At 58.4% G+C, this 27,354-nt stretch overlaps 2 protein-coding genes across 5 annotated transcripts in view; one reads left to right on the top strand and one right to left on the bottom strand.

Annotated features, from left to right (window-relative positions):
- CCDC40 (coiled-coil domain 40 molecular ruler complex subunit) overlaps positions 1 to 6,037 on the bottom strand; it is a 45,719-nt gene extending 39,682 nt beyond the window's left edge. The window contains exons 1-5 of the mRNA XM_086685487.1: positions 6,016 to 6,037; positions 3,901 to 4,095; positions 3,597 to 3,829; positions 1,121 to 1,318; positions 303 to 752 (exon numbers count right to left, since the gene is read on the bottom strand). Coding sequence (XP_086541613.1) covers positions 303 to 752; positions 1,121 to 1,318; positions 3,597 to 3,829; positions 3,901 to 4,095; positions 6,016 to 6,037 — 1,098 coding nt within the window. The remainder of the gene's footprint in view (positions 1 to 302; positions 753 to 1,120; positions 1,319 to 3,596; positions 3,830 to 3,900; positions 4,096 to 6,015) is intronic.
- The window catches only part of TBC1D16 (TBC1 domain family member 16), a 74,088-nt gene continuing 49,671 nt past the window's right edge, over positions 2,938 to 27,354 (top strand). The window contains exons 1-3 of one of the 4 annotated variants that reach the window (XM_086688240.1): positions 2,938 to 3,116; positions 16,280 to 16,519; positions 19,407 to 19,995. In XM_086688240.1, the coding sequence (XP_086544366.1) occupies positions 16,342 to 16,519; positions 19,407 to 19,995 (767 nt within the window). In that variant the 5' untranslated portion in view covers positions 2,938 to 3,116; positions 16,280 to 16,341. Of the gene's footprint in view, positions 3,117 to 3,907; positions 3,983 to 12,971; positions 13,508 to 16,279; positions 16,520 to 19,406; positions 19,996 to 27,354 lie in introns of those variants that run through there. The other 3 variants (XM_086688239.1, XM_086688237.1, XM_086688238.1) reach the window with 3 other exon arrangements.

Below are 27,354 nucleotides of genomic sequence, written 5' to 3'. Positions count from 1 at the left end.
TTGGACAGCAAAGATAAGGAGCATTTCTATCATCATGAAAAGTTTCACTGGACAGTGCTGTTCTGGAGACCAGAATCCTGGATGCCCTTACTGAAATGTTCCCAACCTAGGGTTGGCGAACACCAAAGAAAGGTCCAGAAACTCTTGGCATTCAACAGCGGGTCCTAAGACCTCAGTTTGCTAAGAAATTTCTAACAGGAATTGCGATGTGTTTTTATAACGTGCCCCGAGTTCTTCACCCAGGGTGACAGACCACAGAGGCAATAAAACACTTTCATAAAACAGACCTCAGGGCCACTCACCGGCGTGCTAGTCTGGGGTCCGGAAGCATCCTGGCCTATTTGCTCGGATAAGCCCAAGGCTTGCAGGGATGCCTGTGCGGAGGTGTCCCCTGGTTCTCCGGATTCTGACGGACCGGGGGCTCCTCTGTCTTCGGGAACAGCTTCCCCGCCCACATGTTCGTACAGGTATGTGGGGCCCGCTTCCTCTCTGGGCATCTCCGCAGGACTTTTGTATAAAGAAGCCAGATCCGTAGAACTGACTTTCCCTTCGGGTGATGTGCCTTCCATATCGGATTCGAACTCTCCTTCAGATTCAAATTCCTCTTCTGTCTCCACTTCTTCAACACTTTCGACTTCTCCCTCAATCTCGGTTTCTCCTTCAGTTGTGACTTTCTCATCGTCTTCAGAAAGCTTTGCGGCATCGACAGCCTCGTCATTGTTCTGGTCACTGCTCCTCTCTGTTGGTGGGATCTATAGATGCGTGGCAGGGGAAAAAAAAAATCAGGAAACACAGTATAAGGCGCCCTGTGAAGTTTTACTCTTCATTGTGTAATTATGCGGACGGGAAAATCGCATCTGTACACGTCTGAGTGTCACTGAGAGAATACGCTCCACGCTTTATCTGTTCCCTCCAGTGTTTGTGATTTTTGCGTCCTTTGCTATAGAAACCGAATTCCGAAAACCTCAGGGTGATCTGAGTAGGAGACGGGGGTGGGGGGCATCCTGACTAGCCACCAACACTCAAGAATGGGAAGGAAGGACTTCTTGAACAGCTCTTAACTCTTTAATTCCGTGCCTACAAGCCCAGCACACACAGCCCACCCCACAGGGAACCTTACCCTGTCGTCTTCAACACTCTGATCCCCGCCTTCATTATTCTGGCCCTTCTCTCCTTCAGCAGTTGATTCGCACTCAGACCTGGGTGCAGATATACAGTCTAAGTTTCCAATAACAGCGTTCTTTTTCTTAGCATCTATGACCTCCCAGTGTCTGTATATATTCTTATTTACTTGTTCATTATCTACCTTCCCTCTAGGCTGTTGGCCGTGACTTTGTTATGTTCGTCACCAACCCCAGCACTAGATCATACCTGTTACATGGAGGGAGGGAGTGCCACAAAAGAGTCGCTGTACGAATGAATGAAAAATAATTACGGAAACATCAAAGGAACAGCGTAAGTAGATTACAACAGAAAAGTCACCCTGAATATATATATATATATATATATATATATGTGTGTGTGTGTGTGTGTGTGTGTGTGTCTGGGACAAAACTGGGGAAAAGAAATACAAAATAAAAGAATGTTGCACAGAAGGGACAAATTCAGAGACCCTTGGTTAGTTTCTCCATGATTTCCATAGTACAAGAATATCATGACTTACATTCTTTTTTTTTTTTTAATATTTATTTGGGGGGAAAGCACAAAGGGAGAGGGGCAGAGAGAGGGGGACAGAGGATCTGAACTTCAGCAGGCTCTGCACCGACAGCAGTGAGCCTGATGTGGGGCTGGAACCCACAAAACCACGGGATCCGAGCTGAAGTCAGATGCTCAACTCACGGAGCCACCCAGGTGCCCTATCATTTACATTCCTAAAATTATGTCTTCTAATGAAAAATACAAGCTTATTTTTTAAAAAAAGTCAGACTAACCCAGAAGTGTGTGACACAGTGAAAATGCTCTGTGACTCTCCCTCCCCTTCTCAAGAGAACCACTAGTAATAGAAGAGATTTAAGGGTATATTCTTTCAAATACTTTTCTATGCATTTAATCGCGCGCGCGCACACACACACACAAACACACACACTTAGAGATCACACTCTACATACTGTTTTCCATTTAGTCTTTTCATTTTCTGTAACTTGGAATTCTTTCCATATCAGTACATATAGATCGACTTTTTTTTTTAATGAAACACTACAGAAGCATCAAAAGTAAAAGGTCAAATTCTTTAAAATAGTTTCTGTCCTTTTAAATAAAGCTCGAGAGCACAGAGGCTGGTGGCAGGTTCTTTATGTGGCTACTGTCTACCTGTGTGCGGAGGACGGTCACCCAGGGGCTTCCAGGCCACAGGGACCCTGACCCTTCCCCTCCCGCCCCCCCCTCCCCCCGCCCCCCCCCCACCCCCCCGGCCTGGCGAGGGGGAGGGGTCCGCCCTTCCAGGACGGAGGGGCGGGGCGGCCCAGGCCCACAGAGACCCCCACTCTCAGGCCTCTCAGCAGGCACAGCCAAGCATAGTGTTGCCATGGTTACTGCGGGGCTAGCAAGTACGGGGGTTCAGGGAGCAGAGCGGCCGGAGCGAGGGGGACGCTGACAAAGGGACTGGAGACGGGAAGAGCGCGGAGGCTTGGGGGTGGCGGGGTTGGGGGGAAGGCGGGAAAGCCCAACGGAGCGGGGATGGGAGGGGCGCAGGTGCGGGGAAGGGGGCGTGAGGGGAAGGGACGCCCCGGAGGCTACGCCAAGGGGGAGGCGTGGGGGCGCTGCGAGACCCGCGACCCTCGCCCCGCTTACCCGCCGGCCGGGCCGCCCGGCTCCGCCATCTCCCGTTGCTAGGCGACGCCGTCAACATCCGGCGGGCGGGGACCACGCGCGGGGCTGGCGCTGGCTGCGCGGCGGCGCGGCCTTTGTGCCACCGAAGCGCGCTAGAGGCGCACAGCACCGAAATACGTGCACACACACACTCACACACACATGGTTTGTCCGTCTCTGAGTCCGAGCTCTGTCCCGCCCGGCTCGGGTTCTGTAAAGCGACCGCCGTGTCTACGAACGTCCAGCCAGGCAACTCCGCTGCCCCGGGCACCGGCGACCGCCAAGCGCCCCGAAAGTGGCAGGCGGAGGTGGGGGCTCGAGGGGCTCCGGAGCAGGCTTCTCCGTGGTGGTGGGGGGGGGGGGGCCGGGGACCCCAGCCTAGTGTCCACCCATCCATCCCCATAACTGGGGGGGGGGGGGGGGGTCGGCGTCCCCTCCGCGGAGGTGCCGCGAAGACTCCTAGGCGGAGGACAGAGGCTCGGTGGCACTTTGGTGGGTGATGATCCCTTCCTACCCCAAAATAGGAAAACTGTAAACGGAGAGGGCGAGCGCGCACGTGGAGCGTCCCAGGGGTCCTGCCTTCACTCCGCGTGGGGGACTCGGAGCTGCTGTCGGGGGCAGAGTCCCCGGGACCGGAATTGGGGAGGCCTGGCGCAGGGGACTTGAGTCTCGAGGGCGAAAGGCGACGGGGGAAGGGCCGGGTCGGACCAAGGGGTTGCGGGGGGGGGGGGGGGGGAGGGGGGGGATCGGCCGGGAGCCGGGTTGGGCCCGGGGCTGGGCTGGGATACCGGTTGGGCCGGGATACCGGTTGGGCCGGGGTCGGGGTGGGGGAGCGGGCAGGTGGGGTCCGGGTTGGGGTCTGAGTCGGGCCGGGTTGGGCCGGGCTTGGGTCCAGGTTCGGTTTGAGGTCCCTGCTGGATCCGGGGCCGGGTTAGGCCCGAGGCCGGGTTGGGGTCCGTGTTGGGGTCTCGGTTGGGCCGGGGGCCGGGGGCCGGGTTAGGGGCCGGGTTAGGGGCCGGGGCTGGCGGGATTGGGCCGGGGGCGGGCCGGGGGCCGGGCCTCGCCGCGCGTCCCCGCCCCGCCGCGCCTCACTGGCGGCGGCGGCGGTGGCAGCGGCGGCGGCGGCGGCGGCTCCGGGAGCCGGTGCGACTCCGGCCCGCGTTGCGGGACCCGGGTGGGTATGGGGCCCGGGCGGGGGCCGCGGGGGCGGGGCGCAAGGGGCCCGCGGGGGACCGGGCGGCGCCCCCTTGGCGGGGACGGGGTGGGAGCGCGCGCGGGGCGCTGGGCCTGCAGCGGCGGGGCCCGGGAGGGGCCGGGGTCCGGCCGCAGCCCCAAGAGGACCGGGGCCCGGGCAGAAGCGGGGCGACGTGGAGGCACCCCGGGACCACGCGGGGGCCCCTTGGGGACCCCCTCCGCGGCGGGCGCCGGCGCCCCGGGCTGGGAGTGGACCTAATTCGGGGAGACCCCGTCCCCGCCTGTCTGGAGCCGGCGGACCGGGGAACTTGCGGTCTTTGTCTGGCTGGATCGTCGGAGCACGCGAACGAGAACTTGTAGGGGGCCGCCGTTTGCACACACAGCCCCCCGAAGTGTGCTTTCCAGTCCAACAGCGCGCGCGCTCTCAGCATTGCTGGGCCTTAGGGTCGGGTGGTCTGGCTGTGAGCACCGCATGTCAGGAAACTCACTTCCTTTAGGCCTGGGCGCTTCCCCCCTCGTTCTTTACTTAAAAAAGAGAAAGAAAAAAAAATAGGCAATTTAGGGTTGCTAAATATACCCTAAGGAGCCAGAAGCCAGTGAATCTTGAAATCCCGTTGTTCCCACACTTGGAATTTGGTGTTATACGTTGGCCACAGTCTAGTTCAGGTTCTATTCGGAGATAGAAAAGACATAATATGTTCTCTTTCCCCACCGTGAAGTTTGCTCTGCTGCCGCACCAAGTTCACATGAGGGGGGGAGAGAGAGAGAGAGGCTGAGAAGGGAAGCCAGGCTGCTACCCCCCATCCCCCCCTACCCCCTGCACTGGTCTTGTGGACACTTCTTTACCGCCTGAAGGCCCTAGGTCTTGTATCGGGGAGGCGAGAAATGGTTCTCAAAAATGGCCATGTGCTGGGGTGCCTGGGGGGGGCCTCCAACTTCGGCTCAGGTCATGATCTCGACGCTCGTGAGTTCGAGGCCCGCGTCAGGCTCTGTGCTGACAGCTCGGAGCCTGGAGCCTGCTTCCGATCCTGCGTCTCCCTCTCTCTCTGCCCCAACCCACTCTCATTCTGTCTCTGTCTCTCTCAAAAATAAAGAAACATTAAAAAAAAAAGATTAAAAAAAAAAAAGAAATTCCTCGTTAGAGGGGCACTGGGTGGCTCAGGTCATGATCTCGCGGTTTGTGAGTTCGAGCCCCGCGTCAGGCTCTGGGCTGACAGCTTGGAGCCTGGAGCCTGCTTTGGATTCCGTGTCTCCCTCTCTCTGACCCTCCCCTGCTTGCGCTCTGTCTCTCTCTCTCTCTCTCTCAAGAATAAATAAACATTAAAAAAAAAAAAAGAAATTCCTCATTAGGAATATTAACATTAACTGATTAGTGACTATTGAATGCTTTTAAGAACCATGAAAACTTGCAAAGTAGGGATTGCCTTGTAGTAGTAACTGAGGGGTTCAAGAACAGCTGCCCATTGTTGGTACTGGGAGGCAAGTTGTATGCTAAATGCGGTCATTATGTTTTCTGTGGCACTTGTTGGCTTGTGGAGTGTTTATGGTGAGCAGCGGCTCAGAATATGGCTACAGAAAGTTCTTAACAACGCTCTAGCGTTGATGGTTGCCGTGTACATAATTTCTGATTATTATGCATGACGTCACGTAACCCTAAAAACAAACCCATAAAGTCAGGACTGAGGTTGCCCCCATTTTATAGATGGGGACCCTGAGCCTCAGAGAATAAATTCCCCCAAGTTCATGCACCTAGGGCCGGCAGAACTGGAGGCCTCTGGCCCGGGGCGCTCCAGCCCCAGAAACGATTATGCACAACACTGCCTCCCACCTTGGAACTGTCCCCTGCCGGTCACATGCACGCCCTCTTCCTGACCCCTCTTTTTGCAGACAACGTGGTTCACTCTGCCTAGTGATTCATAAACATGCAGTGGAGTGGGGACTGATCCCATGTCACCACCGGCTGCTAATATCAGTCCACCTTCATCCGGAAGGAGCCCCCCAGGGCTCGTGTACCGGCATTTGAGAAGACGGCCATCGGGTTTGCAGAAACGACCTGTGGAGTGGGCAGTGGTTGAAAACGTGGCCTCCGAAGCTGACTGCTGGGTTCAAATACGACCCTGGTGCCGAGCACTGACGTAGTTCCTTAATTTCCCCATCTGTACCATGCAGATAACACTAGCTTCCTCAAAAGCCTGCCGCAATGATCATCTAAAACACTTAGTGCCTGGGGTGCCTGGGTGGCTCGGTCGGTAGCCGTGTTACTATTTTTTTTTTTTTTAATTTTATTAATGACCATCATTTGGATTTTTCACATTTAGCAAATTGGTAAAAACATTTTGATTTTGTGTTTTCATTCGTTGTGTGTGCGGTCCCCCAGGCGGGGAGCTGCTCCGTGCAGGAGTGGAACTCATCATTTAGGTATATTTCCACTCTTATCTTTGTGACTCGGCAGGGCGCTGGGTCCCTGCAGGCTGTTCCAGGGACCGGGGCGGCCGGGTTGTCTGGCAACACAAATCTCAAGTAGGGTTTTACCGTGTCCGCCTCCCCCGACACACAGCTGAGGGACCCGGAGTTTTTCCCAGGCCTGAATCCTCTCTTGTAAGAGTAGCCACTTAGTTTCATTCGGTGTCACGGTGTGGGGAGGATGGGCTCACAGCTTGACTGTGAAACCAGCTAGAAGCAGCAGAGGCCAGGGTGGGGTTTATTGATGTACGTTGTATTGTACATCATTGTAGTGTATGCACGATACGGAAGAACGTTGACCTGACAATGGGTCTCAGGGAAACGGTCCAGGAAATCTCTGTCCTTCCCCCGTAGTGTGGTTGTTTTGGGTCCTTTGGCACTGGCTCTTACGTGTCTAATAAACCCACTTTGATGAGTTGTCTGGTGATACCTGATCTGAAGCGTGGCTTTTACTCTGTCTTCTGAACGAACATAGCTGTCCGCAGAGAAGACCAGGGTCAGGCCACTTGTAGACTAAGCGCGACGTCCCCGCGGTGGCCAGCTCCAGTCGTATGGAGCGGAATGGAAAGAACTCAAAGCCGACGTGCGGGCAGAATGGCTCTCCCTTCTCTCGAGGAGCCTTGGGCGGCAAGTCTGTCCAGGTGTGTGAAGTTGACGTAGGTGACGAGCCACCCGTAGGGACCCACCTGACTGCAGTGTGGCACAGTCGTCCCCGTGGTCTTTCTGGACCGGCCACTGCAGAAACCGCCGTAAGCGGGGCGCGCCCCGAGCCTGTGTCCGCGCTGGCTTGCACGCTTTGGTTTCTGTGCCGGCGTTCCACACTGAGTGACCCTGAACTCAACAGTCTGATAAACTGGTCATGACACGCGCTGGCTTTCTGAAATTGGGGCAAAGGGCATCCCTAACAGGTGTCATTTTACACTCTTTCGCTTTTCAGTTTCTGTAACTAGAATGCTTTCCCCAAGCAAGGTCAATTGCTCCTTTTCAGGGATGTTGTCAATACAGCCCCCCCACCCCCCCGATATGCTTTTTGTCTTGTGGGGTATTAGCTTTTCCTTTGCCATGGACAGAGAACCTCTGTGCGTTCCGGTTTACAGGAATGTAGAGGTCAGGTGCACTAACCCACTGTTGGGCCGGGTGTTGCCTTCCGGGCTGGATTTGCACCTTTCCTTGCATTTTGGGTTCAGGCCTTCCTTGTTCCTCAATCCTGGTTCATCCTTAAGGTCAGTTCCACACCCCCCCCCCAGGCCCTACTTCCTCAGCCTTTTGGGGGGAAAATTGTGTTTTGGTATTTGTTGTCAAGCAGATGGTCTCTCTCTCGAGAGGCAGAAGCCATGGGGTTTTCCAGGGAGTCGGTGATAATCGAAGTGACAGCTGGAGAGCCAAAGGAGGAAAGTCACAGCTAAGCTGACCACCACCTCCCCCCTCACCTCGTTTCTGTGACCGTCTTGTCCAGTCCTTTCCCGTATGGCCATGGGTCCGAGCCTCCAGCACTGGGGCTTATGCCCTAAACTGGGTTCTTTCCCTTGAGATACAAGTTGATCGTCTTGTACGCAGAGGTCTTGCCCACAGCCACCCTATCCTGGGGTCACAGTCTTTTCCGTGGGAGTCCTGAATGTGGCCTATATGCAGCGAATACATTTGTCTCTACAATAATCCCAGAACTTGGAGGGAAGTCGACAGAGAGGAGGGGCTATGTCAGCCCGCAGGAGTCTCTTTGTTTGTGTGTTTGTTGATTTTTGAGAGGGGGGGGGGAGGAGCAAAGAGAGAGAGAGAGATACAGAATCCGAAGTAGGCTCCAGGCTTTGGGCTCTCGGCACAGGGTCTGACATGGGGCTTGAACCCACCAACTGTGAGATCATGACCTGAGCCGAAGTCGGACGCCCAACCGACTGAGCCACCCAGGGGCCCCATCGGCCCGCAGGAGTCTTATCTGGACAACAAGACTGGAAGACGACCCATCTTCCCCCAAAACCGTGTGCCCCAAGGACCGGGTTCCGGAGCCCATCTACCTGCAGGACTGACGTCGTCGCCCTTTGAACTGCAAAGCTGGGGCTTCCCCAAAAGACGGTGGTGCAGGCACCTGGTTCTGGGAAGCGAGAGGCAGGTGGGGCCTCATTTGAGGTGTGTTAGCAGCAGATGCTGGTGGGGGGGGGAGGGAATGATCCTTGTTGTCATGTGTCTGGCTCGTGTTTAAATAGCATCGCCTTTTCCCCGGCTCCGTGTTGATCCGGCTTTGAGGGCAAAGCGGAGGAACCTGTTTCTGCTGGCCACATGGCAGGTGACCGGGGCTCAGGGCGTTTGGCTCCTGAGCAGTCTGACAGTGACAAGGCCAAGGGAGTAATGAATCACCTGTGGGCTTCATCCCATGACATGTCCCCCATAAGTTTCTAGTGACCCCCCCCGCCCAGCCTGCCTCCCCCTGCCGCGATGAGCGGCTGTCACGATGGGTCCGGGCTGTGAGCCTCAGGTCTGCGGGAACTGCCAGCTCCCCGAGCATTTGTCCTGCTGACAGCTGTATCCCAGCAGCTGACCCGGGGTGGCGAGCGACAGGCAGCACAGAGCAGTGAGCTGGAGGAGTCCTGCTCGGGCCTCTTCTGGTGGCTCCAGGCTGCCCCGTTTCTTTGGTCTTCCTAGGAAGGTTCCGGAAGAGACCTTCGCACCTTTGCTCCTATTTGTTTTTCCGTTTGGCGACTGATGGAGCCTTTTATGCCAGGACAGGAAAGCAGGGCTCTGGGCGGAGGAAGCTGCCAAGGGCAGGTGCTGGTCTGTGAGTGTGCGACTTTCTCCCATGGGGACACGGGGGCCCAGGCCTTCCCCCCTCCTGCTGCTCGGCCTGGGTCCTCCTCATATCGCCTAACAGCTGGTCGTTCCGCGTGGGGATTTGACAGTCAGTGGGTGAGCTGGAAGCCAGCTCTTCACCGTGTCCTTGTGGTGGCACGGTCAGCAGCAGAATGGTCCCCCAAGATGTCCACGTCCGAATCCTGGGAACCTCTGACTGTGTTGGGTTGTGTGCAGTTAACTTTGCTCATCAGCTGCCCTTGCGATGGGGAGATTGTCCCGGATTATCCAGTGGGACCAGGGTCGTTGAAAGTGGAAGAAGGGGGCAGAGTCAGTTTCAGAGCCATGCGACACGGGGAAGACTTGAACGGCCACGGCCGGCTTTGGAGGTGGAGGAAGGGCCACCATCCAAGGGGCGCGGGTGGATTCCAGGGGCTGGAAAAGGCCGGGAAACGGAGCCTCTGTCGGCTCCAGAAGGAGCGCAGCCCTGTCTGCACCTTGATTGAGCCAGAGAGCCCAGGGTCGCACCTGGCCTCCAGAACTGGGAGCTAATGTATCCGTGTTGCTTTAAGCCGCTACGTGTGCCGTGATTTGTTACAAAGGCCGTGGGGAACCAAGCACCTGGGATGGAAGTGCTTTCTGAGGGAAGCAGGAGGGGTGATGGTGTCTTCTCTAAAGGGCGTCATTTCTTAACCTGCATTTTGCTCGTTTCTGGCTTTTTGGTGACTTTGCCTCTGTTTGTGTCCGGGAGCATTTTGCCTCAGGTATCAGTCACCGACTCATGGGGGATGAGTTTTGGGTAATGGATGTCTCCACTTCGCCCTGTAAACACTAGAGGAGAGCCGCACACCAGCACTGAGCTACAGAAGCCTCAGCCGCCCAGGGCCAGGCGGGCAGGGCAGGTGCTCCCAGGAGGTCGGCACAAGTGCTCCCGGGGGGACAGGGCAGATGCTCCCGGGGGTCGGGGTAGGTGCTTCCAGGAGGTCGGGACAGGTGCTCCCAGGGGGGACAGGGCAGGTGCTCCCGGGGGTCGGGGTAGGTGCTCCTGGGGTGTGGGTTGGGTGCTCCCAGGGGTCAGGACAAGTGCTCCCAGGGGGACAGGACAGGTGCTCCTGGGGGATGGGATAGGGGCTCCCGGGGGTCGGGGTAGGTGCTCCTGGGGTGTGGGTTGGGTGCTCCCAGGGGTCAAGGCAAGTGCTCCCAGGGGACAGGGCTGGTGCTCCTGGGGGGTGGGATAGGTGCTCCCGGGGGTCGGGGTATGTGCTCCCAAGAGGTCAGGGCAGGTGCTCCTGGGCGGGGGCGGAACAGGTGCTCCGGGGGTCAGGACAGGTGCTCCCCGAGGTGGGGGGTGATTCTGGAACGCGTGTGGTTGCTGGAGGCCTGCCACTGCCCACTGGCCGCAACCCGGTGGCAGGGCCAGTTCCAAACAGACTGTGAGATAAACTCCTGCCCCGCCCACTCCCCACTCTCCAGGCACCTCAAAACCCCTCTCCTGCTGGCCGTTTCCCTTACCCTGCAGGCCACGCGCCGCGGCGTGGGGGTGCCCAGCAGGGACCTTCTGCGGACAGAGCTCCGTGTTATGAGCATGTGTGTGGTTTGAGGGGAGGCCAAGTTGTTCTCTCCTTTCGAATTACACAATAGCCTATTTTGCACAAATCTGGCCCGACCTGGTCGGGCTCAGGGCAGCACAGAGCTCCGCTTGTAATCCCACCTCAGTCAGATAGCTGAAAACCAGCAGTGGCGTTTTTTACTTTATACCTTTGTAAAGCATTACTCGTATGTGTGTGTGTGTGTGTGTGTGTGTGTGTGTGCGCGCGCGCCCGCCTGCCCAAGCTGATGCTCATTCTGGCTTTTGGCCTTACTCCCTCCCTGTCTGTGTTCCTTGTGCCAGCTGCCAGGTTGGCATTGCTATCTTTTCCATCAACAAGAGCAAAGCATTTGGGACTTTATTGAAGGTGGCATTCTGGAAGGCACATCAGTCACAAAAGGGGTTTTGCAGAGAGGCCTTGGACCCAGGAACTTGTCATCTAAGATCGATAAGACGGATGCGAGCATAACCACTTTAAAGGAAAATTGTTAAGTGAACGCACTCTCGGGGAGTGACGTATCAGTCCAGGACCTTCCCTGAACGGCTTCTCCAGCCACCTTCGTCGCCCGGGATTTGGGGACAGGCTCTGTGATGCTGGTCCACGGTGCTTGGAGCGTGTCGGCCGTTACTGTGATTCCCAACCCCTCGGAGTCCTTGCCACAGAAGAGTCAGGTGGCTGTTCCTGTAGAGGTTCCTCTCCGCTCCCTTTCGAGTGTTACCTGATTTTGTGTGGCTTAGGGTCTCTGCTTGTGTCATTTCCAGATTGTGCCCCTGCCCCCAACTCTGTATAGCCAGAACGAGCAGTCTGGCCCGGACCCACGGAAGGTGACCTGGGCGTTCTCCCTGCTCAGAATTCTGTTCCCCGGGAAGCCTTTCTGGAGCACAGCTTTCTGGTCTACCAGGAGGGGCCGTTATCTTTGCTCCTCCCATCCCCATGGGACACCGGGTCCCTAAGGCCGTGGGCAGAGCTGCTCTGCAGGTCGTGAGCAAGAAGCATTCAAAGTCAGGCATCTTTTGGATTCAAGGACACTAGGAGGATGCCCGTCGGGCTGTGGCACATCCCTTGCCAGGCCCCGACGTCACTGCTGACAGCGGCCCTCAGCGTGGGCACCCGAGCCCCTTCGTCACCTGCTGTCACCGGTCCCGCCTCTAGCCCCCTGCCTGTTCCTTGCCTCCATCCACCAGAGTTCACCCTCCACCTGGCGGCTTTGGGCGCAGGCCCTGTGGCCTCCGCCCTCTTTTTTCATTATGATTAATAAATTTGACTGTTTACAGGGTTTTAGGTTCACACACACAAAAAAGAGCTGTAAGTGAATAGAGTGTCCGTACGCTCCTCTCCAGTTTTCACTGTCATTACTAAATTTTATGTATTTATTTAAAGTGTTTATTTATTTATTTTTGAGAGAGAGAGAGAGAGAGAGCACGAGCAGGGGAGGGGCAGAGAGAGAGGGAGACACAGAATCGGAAGCAGGCTCCAGGCTCCGAGCTGTCGGCACAGAGCCCGACGTGGGGCTCGAACTCACGGACCGTGAGATCATGACCTGAGCTGAGGTCAGACGCTTAACTGACTGAGCCATGCAGGTGCCTCTATTTATTTTTGAGAGAGAGAGAGAGAGAGAGAGAGAGAGAGAGTGAACAGAGGAGGGGCAGAGAGAGCCAGGTTGGGGAGACAGAGAGAGAGTTCCAAGCAGGCTCTGCACTGTCAGCCCAGAGCCGGATTCGCGGCTTGATCCCATGACCCTGGGATGCTGACCTGACCGAAAGAGCCACCCAGGTGTCCCTGTTTTTGTTTTTAAGACACGCACAGAAGATAGGAGAAAACACACAAATGTTTTTGGGTCGTGTGATTTAAGGAACTTGTGTCTTTATACTTCTCTGAGCGTGTTTCCCAATTAAAAAAAAAACATTAAAAAATAGGTCAAGGATTCTCTTATAGTTGGCTAGTGAGCAGGGGCTGGGAACCAGGTTTAATTTTGATTAAACAGGCTCCCACAGGCACGTATGCACTTAGAAAATAGGACTCTGTGAAGAGTAAATATTTGTGGCTAGTGTTTCACAGACACACCCCGGACACGCGGGCTTCTGCCGGACATTCTGGGCCGGAGCTGGGGTGGCTGGGGTGGAAGCCGCCCTCTGAGCACAGGGGACAAAGGTCTTAGGTTCCCTGCTCCCTGAGTGATTGGATGAGACCTGTTTTCTCCTCTGCAAAACGGTGCTTCCAGGAGGCGTGTCCTCCAGAGCCTCCAGTGAGGGACACACACCCACTTTGCATCTGCCGTGTGGGAAAGCGCCGTGTCGTGAGCACTTGTGTCCGGGAATCTTCCAGATCTTCCAGCATATTCTTTTGATTATCCTCCACGGTGGCAAACGTCTTCACTTAGAGCTGGTTTGGTTTTCAGAATCAGCTGAGAGTTGTTTGCAGTCCGGTCTGGCGGTTAGAGGGATTAACCGAGGAGTAACCATCTGAGGCCCCGGGGGAGCTGGGGCTCCAGCCTCGCCCACCCGGAGGCTGCGAGCCCCCGCAGCGTGGCTGGTCCTAAGGAGACGTGCTTAATGCAAAACACACACCGGACTGTGGAGGCTTAAAGAATGCAAAACAAGTCCATCATTTTTCTCCGTATTGATTACATATGCCGAACTCCTACTATTTGGGGAATAACGAGTTAAATGAAGGTATCTTGCCCAAACTAATCTTCCTCGTTTCTTTTTACTTTTTTTTTTATGCTTATTTATTTTTGAGAGCGAGAGACAGCGTGAGCAGGGAAGGGGCAGAGGGAGAGGGAGACACAGAATCCGAAGCAGGCTCCAGGCTCCGAGCTGTCAGCACAGAGCCCGACGCAGGGCTCGAACTCATGAACCGCGAGATCGTGACCTGAGCTGAAGTCGGATGCCCAACCCACTGAGCCACCCAGGCACCCCGGGTTTTACATTTTTAAATGGTTGGGAAAAAATTGAAAGAATTTTTTGTGACGTGTGGAGATTTGTCGAGCTTCAGGTGTGAGTGTCTATGAATCAGCTTTCGTTGGGTCACAGACACACTGGCTGGTTTCTGTCTGCGGCCCCTTTCACACTGCAGGACCGGCTGCCCCCAGAGCCACAGCGATTACTGTCTGGCCTTCCTCAGAGCCGCCTGTCGCCCCCGGGGGCGAGGGGTCATGGAGAGTGTTGGCACGGGGGAGCCCGAGACGGGCTGAGTCCAGGAGAGCCAGGGGATTCAGGGGCCGGGTCCTGGCAAGAGCAGGGGGAGGTCCTTGGCTGGTGGCTGAGGAGGTGAGGGTCCCAGGACTGTGATTTTGGTGGCGATGCTGATGTTGGGAACCTCAGGGATTCGGGAGAAGGGACTGATGGATCTTTCTGGGCAAAGATCTGTGCAAGGGAGGCGTGGCTGCGGGTCTGACAGGAAGCTGTTGGAAGAATCCTGTGCTTGGGAGAGTTAGTGCCCTTCTGGGGGAGACCTGAGAGCAGAACTGGGGACACGGGCGGGGCCCTCAGAGAGTCAGAGGGACTGAGGACCCCGCCTTGAGCCACCTGGCTCGGACAGCAAAGGGCAGCCCCCGAGACCACCCTCTGCCCCAAGAGCCCACGCGAACCTGGAAGCAGAGAGAGCTTCACCTAGGGGGCACCCTAAACCAGCTCTGGATTTGGGGAGAAGTGCACAAAATGCAGGAAGTTCAGAGAACGATGGAACATACCCTGTTGATAATTCAAAAAAATTGGTTTCTTGTGGTGCAGCGTACGTGACATGAAAATTTACCCTCTAACCTTTCCTAAGCGCACGGTCAGGTGGCGTTAGGCACATTCACGCTGCTGTCCCCACCGTCCGTCTCCAGGACATTTGCATCGTGCCAGACTGGACTCTCCCCAGTAGCACTGACTACCCGTCTCCTCCCCCCCCTCCCCCCCCCCCCCCCCGCAACTCTCTCTCTGCGAATCTGGAGACTCTGGGCACCTGGTGTAAGTGGAATCCCACACTGTTTGTCCTTTGGGGCTGACCTGCCTCACTCAGCCCAGTGTCCTCAACGTCCATCCATGGGATCGTAGGTGTCAGAATTTCCTTCCTTTTTTTTTTTTTAAGTTTAATTTGAGAGAGAGGGAGAGCGTGAGTTGGGGAGGGGAAGAGAGAGAGAGAGAATCCCAAGCAGGTTCAGGGCTATCAACATGGAGCCGGACGCGGGGCTTGAACTCATGGACCGAGTGATCACGACCTGAGCCGGATCCAAGAGTCAGATGCTCAACCGCCTGAGCCCCCCAGGCGGCCCAGGATTTCCTTCCTTCTTAACGCTGGATGATGCCACCGTGTGGATGGACCACGTTTTGTTTGTCCCTTCCCAGTGGATGATTTTACCATAGTGGCTTCCCGTGGCGGCTCCGTGGCAGCCCCCCCGGCCCCCCGCCCGCCCCCCGGGGAGCCGGCCTGCACGCTGCCCAGCGTGGCCTCGGTCCCGGACACCCACCATCTCCAACCAGGAGGCAGCATGGCTCTGCACGCGTGTCTCGTTTATGCGGGCGCGCTCACGCCCATGGCTCGTTCCACGGCTCCGTCTGGTGGTCCGGGTTCGCAATTCGGGTTTTAAGGACCCGTTCCCTTTGAATCACTCGCGCGTTGATAATCCGCGACAGTCGCTTTTTTAAGGACCGATGGGAAGCGCCCGGTCGGTTCACACGGGCTGGTGCCCGGGCCCCTGATGGTTGGGCTTTCTGCACAGATAGAAACTGCTTCTGGCCCGTCTGCGGGGTGTTGGGCTTTCGTAGGATTTCTTGTTGTCCGCTCTTCACCGAGTGGGCGTAGAGCTCCTTCGGCCAGTGAACCTCTAGGAGTTCCGTGTTAGGTGCTGCACCGAATCCTTTCGTCTCTCATCTGGTTTTTTAAAGAATGAGTTGTAGGGAGACTCAGGTCCCGCAAACACGGCTCGTGACACCCTTCCCAGCTGGGATGACCCTTCGCTGTGCTGGGACATCCGGCTGGGACATCCGGGGAGCATGGGGGTGAAGGAGGCCGGGAAGGACAGGGTGGAGGAAGGACCTTCCCTGGGAAGCACCACGGAGGGGTGAGAAGTTCAGGAGGGGAGGGCTCGTTGGCACAGACACAGGGGTAAAGACTGAGCAAAGAGAAGTCGAACAGTTTTGTGAGATCGCTGAGGGGAGGGGGGAGCAGAGCCCCTCTAGACGGGGCGGTTAGGTCCCGGGGGACGTTTTTGGTTGTCATAGTGGGAAGGGGGCTGCTGGGGGCACCCGGTGGATGGAGGCCAGCGTAGCCTCCACCACTAGAAAGACCCGGCCCCAAATGTCCAGAGCGCCACAGTCTAGAACCAAGTGCGCCCTCCCCATGGCCTTGAGCTAGCGGGACGCGTTCCGGTAGCTAGTGAACCACCATTCATTTCGAGCCTGCTGGTGTGAGGCCCGTGACCTTGGCCTGATGCACTCTTCTGTGTCTTTGTCTCCCAGCCACGTCTGGACGAGCCCCGCCTGGGCCCAAGCGTACAGAGGATGGAAACACTCCCCCCGCCATGTCTCTGGGCCGTCTCCTTCGCCGGGCCTCCTCCAAAGCCTCGGACCTCCTGACCCTCACCCCGGGTGGCGGCGGTGGGCCCCCCTCCGTCCTGGATGGGGAGATCATCTACTCCAAGAACAATGTCTGTGTGCACCCACCAGAGGGGCTGCAGGGGCTGGGGGAGCACCACCCAGGTGAGCCCCGGGAAATGGGAGGACCTGGGCCACAGGCCTGGGGGAGGGGAGGGTCTGGGGAGGAGGGCTGGCTTTTGTTTTTTTTTTTTTTTAGTGTTTTTTTTTTTTTTAATGTTTATTTTTGAGAGAGAGAGAGAGAGAGCGCAAGCTGGTGAAGGGCAGACAGAGAGGGAGACACAGAATCTGAAGCAGGCTCCAGGCTCTGAGCTGTTGGCACAGAGCCCGACACGGGGCTTGAACTCACGAACCGTGAGATCCTGATCTGAGCCGACGTCAGACGCTTAACCTACTGAGCCCCCCAGGCGCCCCTGCCTGCTTTTCCTTCTAAACTGACCGAGCCCCAGCTTTGGAAAGCTTTTGTGTCACTTCTCCATATGCCCTGGTTTCCCCATCTTCCAACGGGATGGCGACCTTTCGTACACATGGGGTGGGGGGTGGGACGGTTTAAGGGGAATCAGCCTCAGAAGACATTAAGTCATTGCAGGGCTGCTGGGAGCAGGGAGCCCCGTCCGCCGGCAGGGAGGGGAGGGGGCGGTCCTCTTCTGGGGGGGCCCGCCAGTGCCCGCCGGCCCCCTCCGGGGTACAGGTGGCAGGAGCATGGCTGTCACACTGGGCGCCAAGGCTTCATCCCTCCGGCTGCCGGAAGGCTGGGCTGAGAACTGGCTGGAGGCCGGGCGGGCCTGGGAGTCTGGAGACGCGGAAATCACCAATTCTGTGATCTGTCCTCCAGCCGCACTGTTTCGAAACTAGGGAAGAAAGCTCTCCCCTGGGGTCTGCAGGAACCCTGCGTGATCCTGGGGCCGTGCCTGGGGACGCGCCAGCGCGAGGGGCTCTCAGTAGCTCCTGGGGTGGGACACCTCTCCTGCTCTCCTTTGGCCAAGTCACAGAGAAAGAAACGGCCTACCCTTCCAGGGCTCACGTTGTATCCCGGGCCCTGCAGTGATGACCGGCCGCCCTGCGCACTGAGGGGCCGCGGGTCACAGCAGGCAGACAGCGTCCACTGTTTCCAGGACGCGCAGCTGCCCGTGGGTGTCCTCCGGGCAGGGGGCAGAGCTGAAGGTATTGGGCCCGGTCGTGGCCGCCGGGCACAAGCTCCTGGGCGGGCCGGTGGTTCCCTCAGCCCTGCTGCCCCCATGGAAGGAACAACACGAGGAGTTAGTGACACCCAAGTCCTGTGCACGTGACTTGAAACAGATAAACGTATGTTCACCTCCGGAGAGTGCCCCGGGGCCCCCCTCCAAAAAGAGGCCTCTTTTTTGGATAAGGAGGCTGGTGCTAGGAGAGTCTAGGCCACTCCCAATACTAGCACAGGGCAGGGGCGGGGCCGGCGCAGGCTCTGGGCTCCCCTCATTCTTCCTGCGGCCTCCCCTGGCTGCTGAAGGATGCTCAGGGTCCCTAGTGCACCTGCTGCCTGGCTGCGGCCTGGGGACTTGCCTTCCCCGGTGCACACAGAGGCCCTGTACCAGATGTCAAAACATCTAAAAGTTATCAATCACAGTCAGGTCTGAGCACGTTACTGTATGCAAATTATGTGTCCGCAAAATACTGAATCGATCAGCTCCTTAAAATACAAGAAGGTTAGTTACGGTAATGAACTGTTTGGGGAAGTATTCCCTCCACCCGCCTTGGTAAGTCTGCCTTTAAGGTCATCCAGGTGGCTATGCACAGATTTGGAACCGTCGGGCCCTATAGGTCCCAAGCAGGACAGCCGGCCTCCGGCCCAGCTCTCTCCTGCCCTGTAAGGGGCCTCGGCATGCACGTGTGGACACCCCAGCCCGTCTGCAGGCCCCACACCCGGCTCGGGATCAGGCCCCGGGAGCACAGGGATTCCTGGGGAGTTCCAAGGTCCTGTATCCCGGGAGTGTGCTCCAGCAGGGGGCGCGAGGCCGTGGATGCCTGACCACAGGGCCAACCCCGAGGATTCGAGGGCAGGAGGCTGAGGTTCTAGGGCTGGGTCTGAGAGTGGTAGTAACTCTTCTGGTCTAAGTCACAAGGAACAGCACACGAAGCCTTTGGAGAGCTTCGTGGTGATCCTGTCATGATGGGGGGCTGGGGGGCAGGGGCAGGGGCCTGGGGCTCCCTTCGCAACCCCCAAGCTGCAGGATCTGAGGGTGTGGAAACCCTGGGCCTCGCCTGCACCTTACCGTTATCACAACTGGCTCATAGCCCCTGAGTCTCCTGGAAACGGGACGGGGCCCTGAGACTCTTGTACCGGTTCTCAGAGCCCCGAGGGGCACGAGGCCCCAACTTCTGCAGAGACCAGGAGGCCTGGGCGCCTAGCACGATAGACGCAGGGATCAGGACGTCCTGAGATGGCAGGAAATGCCGCCTTCGCCCCAGACTGAGCGCTCAGGAGCTCAGAGAGCCCCCCACTCGCTGCCGCCTCGGAGGGGCACTGCTTTACTTTGTCCTTGTCAGCCGTCTGGTGCTTAACATCGAGGACGGCCCCTTCTTCCAAAAAGCTGCATGAAAGAAGAAATGCTGAGGCCACGAGTGACCGGAAAACGCTCAAACACCTCTCTTTGGATTTATTTTGTGTGAAACAGGAATAAAGTCCACAGCTTCTGTCCCTCCCAGCAGTGGTGAGGCCGGGCTCCTGGGCCCCTGGGCTCTCCCAGACCTGGGGAGAGTTCTGGGGCCGCCAGACCGTGGACAGGACGGGGCTCTGAGCTGGAGGAAACCCCCCCCACCCCCTGTGCCTGGAAAAGCGACCACAGGCCCTGCTTGGGAGCCCGGTGTCCCGCCTCTGCTGAGTGGCGCTTAGAAAATGCCACAGCGTTCATTGACCTCAAGGCCGACCGTGCTCCCCAGCTGTGCCGCGTGAGACCAGACGGAGGCACCAGGCGCACCGCCGCCCCTAACCCGCCTGTCCTCCTGACCCTCCCAGGATACCTGTGCTTGTGCGTGGAGAAGGACGAGCTGCTGGGGAGCACCCTCATCCTCACGTGGGTCCCCAACTCTCGGATCCAGAGGCAGGACGAGGAGGCATTGCGTTACATCACCCCCGAGAGCTCCCCCGTGCGCAAGGCACCCCGCCCACGGGGCCGGCGCGCCCAGAGCCTGGGGGCCCCCCGCCAGCCCTCCCCGACGGAGGCCAGGCCCGCCCTGATCCCCAGAGACGAGGACACCGCGGCGGTGGCTCAGAGCGTCCAGGACGCCGTGCACGTCAGCCCTTCCCCCCCTTCCGAGGACGGGGAGAGGCTGGCCCAGGGCTTGGGGACGGCCCTGCCACCAGCCCACAGCGACTCCGGGATCCTGTCGGCCGTCAGCTCGCAGGATGGGACCGAGGAGGGGCGGGAGCCGCGGCCCGAGGCCGGCGAGGAGGAGGGCTCCCTGGAGCTGTCAGCCGAGGGCGTGAGCAGGGACAGCTCCTTCGACTCGGATTCCGACGCCTTCTCTTCGCCCTTCTGCCTCTCACCCATCAGCGCCGCCCTCGTGGACAGCGGCAGCTCCGTGTTCCTGGACAGCGAGAGCGGGTGAGTCCTGCGTCCGTCCGACCCCCAAGGCTCCACCCGGGCCTCCTGGGGAGCAGTCGCGTGTGTCACAGCTCTGCTCCCTGAGCGTGAGGACCGCGTGCGTCTCGCCCCGCCAGGGTCCTGCTCTCCCGGCGCCAGGGCCCCGGCACCCGTGTCCCGTCATTTGACGGAGCTCAAGGGGGTGGTGAAGGCGGCACGGTGCGGGGGAGGGTTCCACCTGCTCTCCCCGTCCCTTCCCCTCGGCGGCCTCATGTGGGATAAGCCGTCCCTGCTCCGTAACCCAGACTGGATGCCACGGGGCCAGGCCCTGGGAACCTTGGGGGACAGTAGACTGTTGGCCGTCAGAAAGCATGCTCGGAGACTTCCCTGACTCCCGCAGCCCTTCCTACGCTCTGGTCCCTGCTCCCGTGTAGATTCCTAGGGAACCACTGGCGACTGCTGTCATTCAGCCGGCACACAATTATTACACTTGATCTTAGCCAAAAGGCCGAGAAGCGATTGCCGGCACACAATTATTGAGCTCAAGCTGTGAGCCCCGCACGTGCTGGGTGTGGGTGGTCCAGCATCGTCTGGGCACCGGGCACGTGTGCCCCCGATGACCCACGACCACCCCGAGCCCCGTGCGGTAGGTCCTAACATCACCCCCGTCTGCAGGGAGGGAGAGCGAGGCTCAGAGAGGTGAACTAACTTGCCGGACGTCACAAAGCCAGCACGCTGGCCGAGGTGGGATTTGAATCCGGCTGGGTCTGCACCAGACCCGGAGCACGTAAGGTCACGCGGGACGGATGTAAGCCGGGGCGCGGAGGAGAAGGAATTTGAGGGAAGGGATTTGAGACGGACTCTTTCCTGATGTTGTCCCCTCCATAAGGTGTGTTCCATTAGAGCCCAGGGGGACCGATAACCTTTGTCTCAAGTGCTGCAGAGCAGAGAGCGTTTCAGGCGGAGCAGTCGGCTGGACCCGGTGAGGTTCACTGAGCTGTGTGTATTTCCCCCCAGGGAACCAGGCTGGGAATGAAACTGAGCCTGGCTTCCCACCGCGGGTCTTGGTCAGAGCCCCCCCTGGTGGTGCCATCTGCCAGTGCAGCGATACCTGTGGGTGCCCAGCACCCCCAGGGCCAAGGAGGAGGGACAGGTGTCCAGCACCCCCAAGGCCCAGGTAGAGAGAGAGGGGAGACAGGTGTCCAGCACCTCCAGGGCTGAGGCGGAGGGAAAGGAGGGACAGGTGTCCAGAAACCCCTGAATCTCAGTGGAGAGAAAGGAGGGACAGCCGTCCAGCAGCTCCAGGGTGCAGGCGGGGGGGACAGGTTCGGCTGTCCCCTTTACTCTGAGCCAGGGGTGCCGGGCCTGGCCTGTGGCCTCATGGCTGAGGTCTTAGTGGCAGAACCCAAATCAGGGCCTGGAGTCCCGATCAGGCCTTGTAGGGCCCCTGATCACGTAAGGAGCTTGGATCTGGGAATTTGGGAAACCTGGTTGGCTTGAGCCTGGGAAACCTCCGTGTCTCCTTGGAGCTTCTGTCTCCTTGTTCCTAACGTGGGGTAGTAACATCCATTCTGTGGTTACCCGATGAATTCACTCCTGGCTTCCTCTTTCCCCTCCCTCCGCCTTGCTGCTTCCCTACCCTGGCTGCCCATGAGAATCCCTCAGGGGACCTCTTATATGCTCCTGATGCCCGGGCAGTTCCAGATGATTCTGGAGCAGTGATTCTCTCCTGGGGCCGGTTCTGCTGTAGGAGACATGTGGCAACATCAGGACACATTGTGGTCACAACTGAGTGTGGGCGTGTTTTTGGCATCTGGTGGGTGGAGGCCTGGAATGCTGTTCACTAAGTGCCCCAAAATACTGGGGACACAGCCGCCCACGACACAGTGATCCTGCCCGAATGTCTCAGTGCCCAGGCTGAGCACCCTTCCCAGCGGCTCTGACCGCCCCCAGACGACCAGGGAGGCCCAGAGGGGGGAAACTGTCTTGTTTTTCTAATTGTGGTAAAATAGACCTAACATCAACTTTGCCACTGTGGCCATTTAAAATCATGCAGCTCCGTGGCATTTAGCGCATTCACGGTTCGTCCACCGAAGACCGCTGTCTGGCCCCAAAATGTTTTCCTCGCCCCGGAAAGAAACTCCACACCCACTAAGCGGTCACTGGCCAATGCCCCTCCCCCAGCCACCACCCGTCTACCTTCTGTCTCTGTGGGTTTGTCCGTTCCGGACGTTTCGTATCAGTGGAACCATACGGTCTGTGGCCTTTTGTGTCCGAGCATCGTGTCCGTGTCATTGCAGGTGTCAGGACCTCGTTCCTGTTCGTGGCTGACTAATATTCCAGGCGATTCTGACTGTGGTCGGATAGGAGAGCCCACCCTCAAGGGAAAGCAGGGGGGTGGGTGTGGGGTGCAGGGGGGTTGGCCACCGTGTGAGGAGGTCTTCTTGTAATAATGCTTTGGGGGCCGTATTTTTGCTTTCCGGCCCCCAGCCCCACCCAGGTCAGCTTAGGGTCTTCTGTGCTTAGAGCTGCTTCAGAGACGGTGGGCCGATCTCTGGGTGTGTGCAGGGGCCGTGGTGTGGTCAGGGGGTGCCTCCTCCACCAGGGAGCCCTGGAAATCCGTAACGCTTGCTCCTCTGGCCAGAATCAGTCCGGTTAGGCTGAGGCTTTGTGCTGCAACGGGACCCACACGGACAGCATCCCTCCCTGCCTCCTGGCCTGGAGCGTGTGTGCTTCTCCCGGGGCTGACGGGGAAACAGCCTGTGTCCCAGGCGGGACCTGATAGGTGTTCTCGACCCAGCCGTGCGTGACAGGTCGTCGGGAGCTTAAAAAAGCGGATGTGCATTGTGGAAGACGCTGGGGGCAGGCCCTGGAATCTGCATTTTTCATAGGCGGACGGGAGCCAGATCTGGGCACTGGGCCAGTCCCTGCAGTACACGTTTGCTTCTTTACTCTCTGAGCCACGTGTGCGATCCCGTCTCCCCCACCACATGGGGGACCCCTGGAAACAAAAATGGTGTTCCTCGGCTCCCTCCCCCTCCCCCGCCCCGAAGTCCTGGATGGGGCTGGAAATCCTGGACTAAACGGTCGGCTCTATTGGACGTTGTGGAACCCACCTGGCCGCAAGGGAGGGCAGCGTTGGGCTGCCTTGAAAAGGCCCGATGCCCAGGGGCTGCCCGGACCAACTAAGCCAGCACTGCTGGGAGTGGGGCCCAGGCGTGGGCGGTGTTTGAATCCCCCAGGGAGCTCCAGTGTGCAGTCTCATTGAGAACCACAGCTCTGAAGGGGACGGCGGGAACAGGGGCGTGGTCCTTGTGCCTTGGACAGGGGGGCGTCTGAGCTGAGGTCCGGAGTGCCCGCACTGGTTGGAGCAGACACCCCGCAGCGGGGCTTGGCTTCGAGGACTGCAGTGCGCCCATAGCCCCTCCTGGAACCAAGGCTGCCAACTTAACTGGGAACTGGGTCCCCAGGAGGGGTGCAGGCAGGCTGGCTCACGGGGTCCCTCTAGTGGCAGAACCGGAGAACTACATGCGGAGGCTGTGCTTCTGGCTGGGGGAGAACCAGGAGAGTAGCTCCTGTCTCTTAAATCGAATGTCTTCTAGGACACCTTCTTCTTCCTTTTTTTTTTTGATGTTTTTATTTATTTTTGAGACAGAGAGAAAAGCACAAACTGGGGAGGGGGCAGAGAGAGAGGGAGACAGGAACCACAGCGGGCTCCTCGCTGACAGCAGAGAGCCCGCCGCCGGGCTCGAACTCACCAGCTGTGAGATCACGACCTGAGCCGAAGTCAGATGCTTAGCGGACTGAGCCACCCCGGCGCCCCTTCTGGGGCGCGTTCTAAGAAATGATCTGAATTACAGAAATAAAACACATTTGCACGGAGATGTTCATCACAGTACTTTTTATAATGGAGAAAAGGGGGAAAGAATTTAAACCTCCAACAGCCGAGAACGATAAGCCAAGTCTGGTTCACCCTACTAGACAAAGGAGGTTTATCTGGGGTCAGGGAGCGCCCTGAAATCTTAGGCCACTTTTTGTACGTGTGCTCACGGGAGTACATTTTTCTGAGGAGGGGGCTCCGCCCGGCTTCTGGAAGTGTCTGTGGCTCCCGAATGTTTAGAACCTCGGTGCCACCAGATGGGAGAATATGCGTGTAGAAAGGCTGGGCCGCAGCGTGCAGATTCACAGTGTATCAAAACCCAGGCAGGTGGCACATGTCGTGCACGTTTTGACTAAAGACTACGGAAAGGCCCTGATGCGTGGGGGAGGCCATCCGGAGCAGGGACGCCCCCTAGAACTTCCTGCCACGCCAGACGTCGTCCAGACCGGTGCCGTCCGATGTAGTAGCCGCTGGCTTCACACGGCTGAGGAGCTCTTGCAATGTGGCTGGCGCGGGGCGCCTGGGTGGCTCGGTGGGTTAAGCGTCTGACTTCGGCTCAAATCACGATCTCGCGGTTTGTGGGTTCAAGCCCCACGTCAGGCTCTGTGCCGACGGCTTGGAGCCTGGAGTCTGCTTCCGACTCTGTGTCTCCCTCTCTCTCTGCCCCTCCCCTGCTCACTCTCTGTCCCTCTCTCCCAAAAATAAATAAACAATAAAAAGTTAAAAAAATATATGGCCGGTATGACTTGAGGTACTGTGTTTTTTCAATTTTATGTGATATTGACTGATACAAATTTAAACAGCGTGCGTGGCCACCGGGTTGAGAGGAGGATGTGCCAATGTGTTAAGATCCTGGTGATCGTGAGTAATATTTTACTTTTCTCAGTTTTCAAAAATGTTGTTCTGTGATTCTGTTCATTTTGTGATCAAAACAAAACAAAGCAAAACCGGTTTTAGAAATGGAGAGACAGTTAAACTCCTGCCCGGCTCAGACTGGCTCACCCTGGCCTGGCCTGTAGGCTTGTTAACCAAAAGGCCCTCTAGGGTCCTCAGTAACTGCGGTCCTGCCAGCAAGACTGATGCTAATGACCTGCCACCCGGTCCCCAGAGCTGTGCCCCCGTACCCGGGGAACCACTGCTGCATCCGCTCTCGGTGGATTCGCTTGTCGTTCTTGGTGCGTGTTCCTTGCATGGCCGTCCCAAGTGAAGGGTGGTGTGCGGGGTTACAGAGACCCTCACCACGCGGGGACTCTCATGGAGGCTTCCTTGGCGCAGTGGTCCAGCCAGCTCAGACAGGGGTCTAGGTGAACCGGGCACAGGCCCCGGGGGAGCATGGGCTGGTGAGAGCTGGGCCCGCCTACACTCATGGTCGGGTACTTGGATGCCCACGTACCTCCAGCCTTTCCTCTTCCTCCTCCCCATGCACACCACCAGCGGTCCGGAGCAGGCCTGCCGGAGCTGGAATGTTCTCTCCTTTGCGCCAAGACCCCAGCCAGCCTGCGGGCAGGGAAGATCTTCTTCCCTGAGGCCCTGCCGCTGCCTGTGCACCTTGTTCAAGCTGCACCTGAAATCCGCTGCCTCGCGCGTTTGCTTTCTCTCGAGTCCCACCGGTCTGTCTTACCAGCGCCGTCCATCAGAACGTGCTGCAGCGGCGGATGCCGTCCAGGGGGCGGTTATTGGCCATGTGTGGCTATCAAGCCCTGGAAATGTGCCTCTTGGGACTGAGCCCAAGAGATTTTTAATTGTTTGTCCTCGATGGATTTGAATTTTGATAGCCCCATGCGGCAAGCAGCCTCCATGCCAGGCCGTGCGCGTCCGCAGGAGACCGTCCTCTTGGGGACAATGAGGGCGGCACGGAGGGTTCTCCAGGTTCTCCGTTGAAAAGAAAAAAGAGGTAAAATCCCAAGTGGCCAGGTGCCCCCTCCCTCGTGGCTGATTTCCCGGGGGTGGCCAGAGAGTTCAGGTGACCCTGAAGCCACAGGCAGAAGCCGCAAGGAGGGATGTCACCGGCTCCAGCCAGCCGTCCCCGCAGGGCATGAGGCGGAAATAAATGGTGTCTTAAGTGCTTTTTGCCTTTAGGAGGAAAAGGCTGCATGACACCAGGGTATCAGCCGTAAAGGCTGAATTATTTATCGCTATCGTCGTCGTTGGTGTAACTGGCCCCGCACTCAGGGGACAGAAATGAGGCGAGAACCCCAGTCTCTGAGATGGATGCAGAACTGGTGGGCTCAGGGGCCCAGGACTGAGCACCTGGGGGTATCACTGCCAGGGTGCTGCCAGGGGGGCCCTGGGGGTGCCGTCCAGGGTCACCCTAAGCCAGCCAAGGGCGGCAGGTGGTGTGAGACCTCAGTTCTCTCGCTTCTAGCGGGTTTCACACATAGCCTCTCCTGTTCTGCAGGGCCTGTGCAGGGGAGGGGGCTGGAAGGACGTGACCCTGAGCGGACCGGGGGGGGGGGGGGGCCAGGGGGACTGAGGAGCCTCCAGGCGAGGGGACAGCGTGGCTCTGTTGCCGACGGATGTCGCGGGAGGCCGCTCCAGCCGCAGCAGGACGAGGTGGGGGTGGGGAGGGCCTGGGGGGCCGCCACCACCCGGGAGAGGGGATGCCGACCGCGGGCCAGCTGTGGGGTGCCAGGCGGAGCGGCCGGGAGTTGGCGGGAGGTGCGCTGGCCGGGAGCTCGAAGGGGTGCGTCCCCTCCCTCGACATTTCCAGAAGCCACCTCCCAGCCGAGTCGTGGGCCTGCCCGGTGCCCCGTGCCCCCCGGGACGCTCCGGAACAGCACCCCCCGCCCCTCCTGGGCCCTCAGCAGCAGCCTGGCAGCCAGGAAAGCTGGCAGCTTCCAAAGATCTGTTGTTTGGGTTTGTTTGTGCTTCTGTAACTGGGAGCTGAGATTTATTTCTTTAAAACATCCCATCTCCCGACACCCTGCAATCTGTTCTGTGCTTCGTTAGGGCTAATCTCGTCTTCTGTTTCTGTAGCGCTCGGCGGGCTCTGTGCCCGCGTCTCTGCCTCCCGTCCACGTGTCCCCCCTCCCCCGTCAAGGTGCCAGCACCCCCCTCCCCCCGTGCCTGGGGGAGGGGGGCGACACCCAGGTCTGAAGGAAGCTGCTTCGGGAAGGGCAGCAGCAGGGCCGAGCTCTGTGTCCAAGGCCAAGGATGTGCCCTTCGCCGTCTGGCCCTCAGCCTGGGGGGCCCACTGCTCCAGCAACTCGGAGGGACTGCCCGAGAATCCACGCTGGGCCTCCACAGTGCCTGGTCCTTTGATGTCCAACTCTGGGCCGCTGTCTGGGGAGGGGAGGGGCCCCGTGGGTCGCGTAGGGCTCGGAGTCTGGCGAGCTCCGTGGTCAGACCCAGATGTGAACCTGAGCCCCACCCCGATCGCTGGGGCGTGATCTTGGCAAGGCGTTTAAGCTCCCTGTGCCTTGGTTTCCTCATCTGTGAAATGGGGCCATGACTCCGCCCAGAGCGTGTTGCCGGTGGTAACATCGTGACCGCTGCCCGCC

Source organism: Puma concolor, chromosome E1 (assembly GCF_028749965.1).
Source record: "Puma concolor isolate L17-30 chromosome E1, mPumCon1.1.hap2, whole genome shotgun sequence".
Lineage (NCBI taxonomy): Eukaryota > Metazoa > Chordata > Mammalia > Carnivora > Felidae > Puma > Puma concolor.
This window is presented reverse-complemented; position numbering and strand designations above follow the sequence as displayed.